Source organism: Toxotes jaculatrix, chromosome 21 (assembly GCF_017976425.1).
Source record: "Toxotes jaculatrix isolate fToxJac2 chromosome 21, fToxJac2.pri, whole genome shotgun sequence".
Lineage (NCBI taxonomy): Eukaryota > Metazoa > Chordata > Actinopteri > Toxotidae > Toxotes > Toxotes jaculatrix.
Window position 1 is genome coordinate 16,556,208 of NC_054414.1, and position 9,691 is coordinate 16,565,898.

General features: G+C 42.6%; 1 protein-coding gene across 1 annotated transcript; it reads left to right on the forward strand.

Moving 5' to 3' along the window:
• The first annotated feature begins 3,810 nt into the window (after positions 1-3,810).
• Positions 3,811-7,676, forward strand: tekt3 (tektin 3). The gene is made up of 7 exons (XM_041066633.1): positions 3,811-4,396; positions 4,985-5,068; positions 5,173-5,243; positions 5,409-5,552; positions 5,927-6,149; positions 7,116-7,270; positions 7,460-7,676. Exons 1-7 carry the CDS (start codon positions 3,827-3,829, stop codon positions 7,674-7,676), a joined length of 1,464 nt encoding a protein of 487 aa, XP_040922567.1. The 5' UTR covers positions 3,811-3,826.
• Positions 7,677-9,691: the final 2,015 nt, after the last annotated feature.

Consider the following 9,691-nt stretch of genomic DNA (forward strand, 5'->3'; position numbering starts at 1 on the left):
ACAGTTGTTGCATTTCTGGTGCATTTTTGCTCCAGCACTGCAAGGGAACTGTAAGAAAAGTCCACATTATGAAGTGCAGTCACCACCATGCTCATGTTTTATCACTGGAAAAAGAAGGCCTCAGTGACAACTGGAGAATTAACTCACAATAGGTAAAGGATAAACGCTGTATCATGGCTACAAGAGTAAACAGTCAGACAACACACCCACCCATCTCAAATGACTGTTGATGACCTGAGATGAGCCCAGGAGGCTCCTGTGATTTTCCGATCTGGACGTATGCACCATTATCTCTGTGGGGGATCTCTAATACTGTCATCAGATTTAATGGTTCATTTCCTCTCCTGTGTTCCTCTCCAGGTGTGGCCACCCTCCTCACAGACTGCTCCATCCACAATTCATGAGAGGAAACTTATGCCATTACAGTACCCTCCATGCTCGGGCAGAAAGAGAAAGAAAGCTGCAAAGTCCACGTTATCCATTCAACTATATATTCAGAGAAGCAAGGAAGCACAGTAGGGCTACTGAAAGTAAGGCTTTAAAAAGAGGAAACTGTGGTGTGACCAGAGTACTGGATCAAGCAGGATGCATGCCAAGCTGACACAGAAAGGGGCGGGTGGTGAAGAAGTGAAAACACCAGGGGCCGGAGAGGGAATAGACAAGGACTTGTTTTCACTGAGTGGGAATGTTTAGAAAACACCCCTGATCCCTCCTCCTGTCTATTCTTACCTGATAAGCTGAAGGTCAAAGATGAAAAGTGAAGGATGTGTCAGGGCCTTAGGGAGTGTGTGAGTTTGGTGAAGTGACTGTGTGTTGCTTCATACAGAAAGATATGACAGACTTGTTGACATTTTAGTTAAAACCATGAGGTTATATGCTTTTTCATCAGAAGAACAGTACAGTAATTCCTGGGCTGTGATGTGTGCTCTAATGTTACAGCTAACACACCAGATGCTGATGCTGTAAATGAGAGCAGCATGGAAGTGTTTGTTTTGGAAGCAGGTTGTATTTTTAATCACAAGTCTTCACTGAGACTGCAAAGCATCAGCCTCTGGTTGATGGTGTCTGGCAGGTTCATTATGAGCGCAGAATTCTTGTTTTTATATTTGGCAGTCTTAATGCTGAGGGGACTGTAGGTGTCACAGATGCCTGAGAAAAAGGCTGCAGTACTTTCTTTGTCCGTGCACTGGTCATCATATTTGAAGAGGCCATTGCTACCTGCACCCCTGATTAAAACTGATCTGTAGTTTTGGAGACTACTATTTCAAAAATCAGACACAGTCTGTGTTTTCTGGCATTGATGTTACAAAAGTCCAAGCCAGAGAAAAGTCCAAAGTTTGTGTTCACATTGTAACTGATGAAATCCAAGATTCAGTGAATCTTTTCTTACGTCTGACCAAATGTGAACATTCACTGCATGTCTCATCCAAGCCCAAATGGGAAAAATCCAAGGGCCAAGAACCTTTCTACCAGAACATGTGATATAAACATCTAGAAATTATGATACTTTTCCTTTTCTGCTCGGTTCACTTTCACTTCAAGTTGTGCATTTCAGACCAACATTCAATTAAAAAGTCCTTATTTATTGAGTTTTCACTCCTATGAGCATTGCACCCTTCAGTTCAGTGTCACTATGCTCTAAGTGGAGTGGACAGCATGCTTGCTCCCTCAGACATTTCCACTATGCAGTAATTCACAACATACTCTCATGGGCCACAAGGCAGGAGTATATATAGGCCCCTCTAACATTTCCCTCACGTTCTGAGGCCAGTGGGGAGGTTGGCTAGGAAGCACTTTTCCAGCGGACTCTTGCAGCTCTATCCAGGGGAGGAATTTCATACGAGGGCTGGCTTTTCATGCTTTTCTGGGACGTATTTATAGTGGCTGAGGTCAGGGCGGCAGAGGTATGTAGGGTGGCCCTTCTTCAACCTAGCCATGTTAAGTGATGCTGCAGGCCGCAGGGGTGGAGCAATGACATGTCATTCCATTCTAAATCTAAACCTCCATGTTTATGACAATAGTAGCCTCACCTCGAGCTGCAAAATAGCGCACAGAGCGGCCTCTTTGAAGCTGCTGCCGAGCGCCACTCTTTCAAATGGTGGACACAGAGAAGTGGACAGAGACAAAGATTTAAAGGCGCTAATTTAACTAAAACACAGCTGCTGTATCAGTGTTTGCCACAGCATCCTGTGCTAAAGGTAACTGGTACGTCAGCTGTAATTCAAGTAGCACCGAGAGCTGCTCTCACTACGTTTCAGTGGTGTGAAGTCTGATAAACAGCCAAGGAAGAAATGAATTACTTGGGTAGATGTAAGGTTGACTGTGAAGCTCTCCTCACACAGAACTCATAGCCACAGCACGACAAAGCTTCTCTCCAAAAAACTGACAAAATGTTTTGACACACTATATAATAAACACGCATGCACCAGCCAATTTAAACTAAACCAATATTAGCAAAACTCAATACCAATCACATATGTATATTTTATTCTGGCCAGAATTATGTGATAAGGATAGACCAGCTGAGTAACTCCTAGCTACAGCTTTGCTTGTCTCTGTAGTGGAAACCAGGCTATCATCTGTCCAGCCTTACCCCTTCAGAACAGATTAGTGTAAATGATCCTCATTTCCAATGGTAGGTAACACAACACAGATTATTATTCTGTGCTACAGGGGTTTGTGTGGACTCTTCCTGTGGCATGAATCATTAAACAGGAGACTGTAATCCATACAGACAGGTAGGTTCTCGGGGTGACAGCTATCTAATGCTGCCTGGAGACCAACTGGACTCCTCTGCTTCGAAGACAAAGCTCAGATTGCTCTGCTTCTAACAAGACATTTGAAGGTAAATGACCTTTTTAAAATGTAAAACTACAAAAATGTTATTTTGTAATGTAAAAAAGTCTAATTAGTTTGCAACCATAAGTTTTACTTTGCTTTTTTAAGTCACTTTGACATTTAATCGAGAGGCAAAAGTTATTGTGGAGGAAAGTAAAGGACAGGAGTGGTGTGCAGAGCAGCAACAAGTCCATGGTGGATATATAAACAGATTCACAGGATCTATGTAGGGGTTACAGTGCCAAGGATTTTTAACAAAGAAATCCAATTACTGCCTTTTGCTCACTGCATTTTAGCCTTGGGCTAAAAGAGTTGTGTCCATTTGAGTGAAAAAACAGAGTGGGCGTATTTGGACTTGCAGTGAGCCAATAAGCACATTCAGAAATTAATAGTATGAAAAGAAAAATTACAAAGACAAAAATCTTGTCTACACTGTTGTGACATTTTACAAACCCTCTATATTTACTTGAACAAAGTAAAAGCACCTGCTCACCATTAATTTGAAAATCCCAGGCAGAGTGTTGCAGTAACCTATGGCAACTGCTTCTGTGTCAACAGAAATCTTGGACAGGCCAGCTCCTGCAGCCTAGGACTGTGCACCGCCATTGGCTGGCTGAATGAATGACTTGCAAACTTGTCCATCTATTATGCATGTCAGTATACCTTTAGTGTGTTCTTGAGCTCATTTCCAGGTACACACAACCGAGAGGTAGTCAGCAAAAAGACGCGGTACACCAACAGAAAAGATCTGTTCATCTCGGTAAGACATTTCTTTTTCTGATTTAATACTTTTTTGTCACTTTAGTTTTTCAAGTGTACGTTATTAATGTATGAGTACGGAGTTTTTACACTGTTTAATGTCTGAATGTTTTGGATTGGTGAAATACAATATATCTAAATGTATGTACCTTGTATACGTAAATGTTTAGACTGTTGTCACAAGTTATTTTATGCGTTGAAACCAGTGTCACTCTGAGGGGAGTCAAAAATGGAGCTGATTGGATCTACTCTGACAGCCACATATGCTCGGCCAAAAACCAGCCACTTCCTCCCGGCCATATCCACCATGGCATCCAGCTATCGCAACACTCAGCCTTCCCTGGCCATGAATCCCAGTGCCAACCTTTGGAGGATCAACAGCTACTACAAGAGCAGCAGCACTGTCCCAACCCCCTCTTCCATACAGCGAGAAAATTTAGATCTGGTTCGAGCCAAGACCATGTTCTATCCATCCAACAGGACAGCACTGACCACTCGCTACACCCCAGACGACTGGTACAAGTCCAACCAAAACAACTACAGGGAGTCCGAGTCGTCCCGGAAAAGTGCAGAGAGACTCAGAAGGGACACCATAAGACTGATGCAGGATAAAGAGCAGCTGACCAGACGAACCCAGGAGAATACAAGCAAGAACATTGGCGAGAGACTCAATGACATTGTCTTCTGGAAGTCTGAGCTGAGCCATGAGATTGACAATATGGTGACAGAGATAGCAGCGCTCACTGAGGTCAAGAGGAGGCTGGAGAGAGCCTTAGCAGAGACTGAGGGGCCCCTTCAGGTGAGGGTGGAAGAAATATAATGGGAATTTTGAGTTATGTTAGTGGAACAATTTGCAGGAAACAACTCTACAAGGACAAACTGCATTAGACTTGAAATCTTAACTCTCTGGTCAGGCCTATGTGCAGTGCACCCATATCATTATCATCCATTCATATCATGTCACCGGGTGCGTCACAGTATCTGTGGTGAAACAGTTTTTACGAAGGTTCTCGGTTTGGTTGTAGCAACAGTATCTGCCTGGTCCTTTACAGCACTTTAAAATGCAGCTGTTCTTTTTCTGGGTCAGACTGTTACTTAGATCACCTCAGTGCTCTGTTAGTCCGCCTCTGGTCATTTCTTTCACCCAGAGTGAGTCAACTTAACCTGGCTAGAGATCTGATGACACAAGACACTTTTCTAGACTAAGATCATATGGCAAGAGACTTTCTTAGAGATTTCTCCAGGTAACTGAAGCTGGAGAATACAAATTACTAACTCACCTATCTGGATGCCACAATAAAGAAAATGGAGCATGCCGAATGACTTCTAATTTTGCTCATTATAAAACCACCTCAACATGTTTTAGTCATGATCACTTTGTCAATAGGTGTCTCAAGAGTGTTTATACCACAGAGAGAAGCGGATGTCCATCGATCTGGTACATGACGATGTAGAGAAAGACCTCATGAAGGTAACATTAAAACTGCAGTGTGAGTTCATGCATGTATTACTTCTAATGCCAACCTGATACAGAAATAATGTGTTTGAATATCTATTTACCTGTGCTGCAATTAGGAAGTGGAAGTCATCAAGTCGTGTCAGGAAAGGATGAGGCGACATCTGGACAGAGCCATCGCCCAGCTGGCGTGAGCCTGAAAAATCAATTAATAAAATATTATTAAAAACAGGATTCTGTTATATGACTATTACCAAAACTGTGAAGTTTAACATGCATTCAGTTTTATTTATATTTAATATTTCATTGGGTTTTTTTTTTGTTTGTTTCTTTATTTCTTTGTGGGGATCGTCAGGTCAAACAGAGCAGCCCAGCATGAACTGGAAAGAGACATGAGTGACAAAGTGACAGCCCAGAGGATAGATGGCAGGTGTCACCATCTGAGGAACACGTCAGACGGCATCGGTTATTACAGAGGGATTGAAAGACTAGACCCGTCGTGAGTATAGCTTTATGTGATCAGCTAACTAACTGTTCTGTTTCACATCGCACAGCTGCTGACTGGGGACTGGGCTGTTCAGTTAAACTGTTAATAAACTTCCTTATTTTGTTCTCAGACCAGACTAGGAGTCTATTGCCATGCTAGTGGCTCTGTGACACTGTATTTAGGTACTAAATTTATTACAGTTCATCCTGAGAGGGGCATAAATGTGTGCACCAAATTCCATGGCAATTCATCCAATAGATGTTAGTTAGATAGGAACCAAAGTGGTGGACCAACAGACCAAGCACGATTTTTCTATATACAGTATGTTCCCAGACAGTGGGAGTTTGCAATACCAGAAATTGACATGATTCTTTTCCTTCTGTTAGACTCTCTCTGCCAGACTCGTGGTCCAAGTTCACTGACGACAACATCCTGCACTCCCAGAGCGAACGAGCTGCTTCTCACAAGCTCAGGGACGAGATAGAAATCTTGCTGAACACCACGTCCAATGAAATGTGGAACCAGTTCAACAATGTCAATGTAGCCTTCACCAGTCGCATATCAGAGACCGCTGACACCAAGAACAGCCTGCAGACACACCTGGCTAAGGTCATCACCTTTTCTACATGTTCGAATTTCACAAAAGACAATACAAAATGATGTGTTAGTGACCAAAACTTTGATGTGGTAAATTAAACTCTATTTCTGATTTATGTTTTTAATTTTTAAAATCTATTTATTAGAGTTCTGCTTTGATCTGATAATGTTTAATCATAAAAAAAGGCTGGAGTCACATGGCTCTATGTTAAGGAAAAAGACTAAATGAATTCATTGTCCTCCATCAGTAGGTAACTAAATTTGCCACTAATTAGGAAAAGGTCATGTGTTTGCGCAATTCTCTTCTCTTTTTCTAAACACATGCCACAAACAGTGCCTGTGTTATATTCAGCACCACATGCAAAGAACTGCAGATTGCAGAATGTCGGGTAAGATAAATCTGTATTGTCTGCTACACGACCTGTGGAGGACTTTTGTCTTCTGTAGTGGATTATGTGTATGTTTACTGTCAAACATTCCTGTCAAAAGAGAGGAACGGTAATAGGCACCTCTTTCATTGCTCATGTGTAATATTCTACACTGGATCACTTTGTCCTCAGGTTAATTGCCAAGGGTTACCATCCGAGTTCGCATCAGCGGTTAAATGGGGTTTAAACACTGACAGCAGCTGTGATATGAGACACACTGTCTTTAGTAAACCTCAGTCACTGTCAGTTCTAAGGAGAAGCGACTCTCTGGAATTGAATTACATCGCCTGGATCGGCACAGAGCAGGCCACTGTGCAGCACTGTGTTCAGCTGGTCTGAAGCCTGCAACATGCAGATTTTTACTGTTACTGTCTTTGTTTTAGATTCTCACTTTTCCCCCTCTTTTATCAGTCCTTGCTTTACCTTAATTACCACCCTCTACATTAGATGCCCTATTTTCATGCAACTGATTCAACTGCTGCCACCACAACTCAACAATGAATGGTCTTTCTTTCATTTTATTCTGTATCTGTCTTGTCTCCTCCTCCAGACCCTACAGGAGATTTTCCAGACCGAGATGCTGATTGAGTCTCTGAAGAAGGCCCTGAGAGACAAAGAATGCCCACTGAAAGTGGCTCAAACTAGGCTGGAGGAGAGGACCCGCAGGCCAAACATAGAGCTCTGCAGGGACAACCCACACCACAGGTAGCTCTGCAATTATTGCTTTGCCAGTAGGCAGTTTGTACATTTATACAGAAGTTGACTTTAACAAAAATGACTTTTGCCTGTAATTCCAAAGGTCTCTGAATTGCTTGTTTCCATTGTTTCCTTCACTTCTTTCTCTTTCTAGTGAATCTAACTGTGAGCTGCTTGTCTTTGTCCTTCCTTATTAAGACTTGTGAGTGAGGTGAGAGAGATTGAGGACACCATTCGTAAGCTTCAGGAGAGGCTGATGGAGGCTGAGAACACTTTGCAGACTCTGGTTAAGACCAAAGTGACCCTGGAGCATGACTTGTCCATCAAGGCCAACTCACTCTTCCTGGACCAGGAGAAGTGCATGAGTATGCGCAAGAGTTTTCCCAGCATGCCCCGCCTGGTGGGCTACACCTAAGAAAAGTCTTCATGAAGGGCGCCTTGTGGGACCAGTTTAATTAACAATAACTGTTTTAATGGTTTTGGAGTGATCTGAGGGTGGCGTGGTTGGGTTTGAATGTAAACAAAATGATTTAACTTCAGACTGATGTTAAAATCTGATTATCAGCAGTGGATTGTCTTCATTGTGAGTATTGTATCTATAATATATTTACAACATATATAAAAAATAAAAAAATAACTCACTGAATGAGCAACTTTGCTTAATATGTTCTGTGACAGAATCCACACGTTTTCACTGCATTTCTGAACCTGAGACCCTTGATTTATAATTGTAAGCCATGCTTTTAGCACAACAGTAACATGGTGTGGTGTGACTATCTATCCAAGCCAAGGGTTTTGTGTTTTTCTTAACACTACAGCTGGCGACAAGCCACAGTCCAGTGGAGCACGAACAGTGGCCTTGGTAGCACATGTGACAGTAATCTCCAAACAAATATCAGAGATTAGCTTGTTCGACACAGCCAGAGACAAAGACGCACACCTCTGAATCCTCCATCAGCTCCTCCAGGTTAAAGTGACCTGAATGTCACCTTAAGGGAGCGGTAACATGTCAGAGATTGTGACTGGACCTCTTAGTTTGGTGCATTCAGAAATATGGAATGTGAAGGACTTTTGTGTCTTTACTATCCGTATTGAGTGACTGGTGTGGCCCATTACTCATCACCTCACCCAGAGGAGGAGCTGAGCAAACAGTATCTAAGACTTGTAGAAAACCCCACACCCATCCTACAGGACCTGAGCCCCATACTACTCACTTCCCATCTGCCTGTTTCTTTCCCCTTCCTCTCCACCCCTCTGTTCCCTGATGCCTTCATGCTCCTTGTACAGGGAGAAATGGCGTCTGAAAAGTTAACCTTGGCTTGATCCCATACATTTAAAGATGTGGGGAGTATCAGTTTAATTTCATTTTGTTTATTTAGTCAACACCTTTCAGAGGCTGAAGAAACTATGAACACACACACACTGTAAACACTATCACACTTATTGGCCCAACCTTTCCACCACTGCCTCTCTTGCATAACCTTTGGCTTCACAGAGGAATGTAAACTTTGCTCGAATTGCCAAAGCTGTTTCAGTTTAATCACCTGTACAGTAGTCAGCACGTCTCCAGTCATTAAATTGATCAGCGCTATCACATTGAAGGACGTCACAAAGCAAAAGAGCTGTATTCTCTGATTTGAAAATACAAACTTTTTTAGTTTAGTTTTATTCCATGCATTTTTTTTCATTCTCTCCCCCGCAATTAATTTATGTTTCGCATCCTTGCTATCTAATAGCACCAGTGAGGTGACGGTATACGCATTAAAACCAAAATAAGTCTCACTTTGAGTGAGTTCCCGCAGATAAAGTCAATGGAAGTTGGAGACAGACGCTTGACTGGTATGAAAATCAAAGATATGTGATAAGAGATGCAACCTGGAATCTAAGCTGTAATGTTTATCTCAGATCTATGACACAACCTGGATCCACCTAGATCCTTTCAGTGGCTGGAAAGTTAAAGTAAAACCATCATCTCTCAGGTAGATAGTAGTTTCACTGTGCAGGTGCCTGACATGAGGGAGGGAGTGACCATAAAGATAAACCACTGAATGTCTGCGTAACTTGCACTTTGATTTTGGTGTATTGTTTAACAGCTGCCTTCCCTGCCTTCTCTGCTGTGCAAACAGCAGTTTTGTTTGACTACAACCCTCAGGAGCAAGTCAAAGGCAGGAGGTCTCTGCCATGGTTTCCTACATGTATGTGTGTGTGTGTTTAATGTATGTGTGCCTGGGCCCTCACAGTGCTGCGCCCAGGCACATTCCTGAGCCCTAGAATTGCAAAGAATGACCTCGTGTTGTCTAGCTTACATCAAAAGGCTCCCTGTTCTCATCACCTTGCAATTAACCATACTGACAGATAGCACAGAACTGAGGGTTTTCTACCCCTTCATCTGTCCCCTTTGTTTTCCCCTACCAGTTCCCATTTTTATGG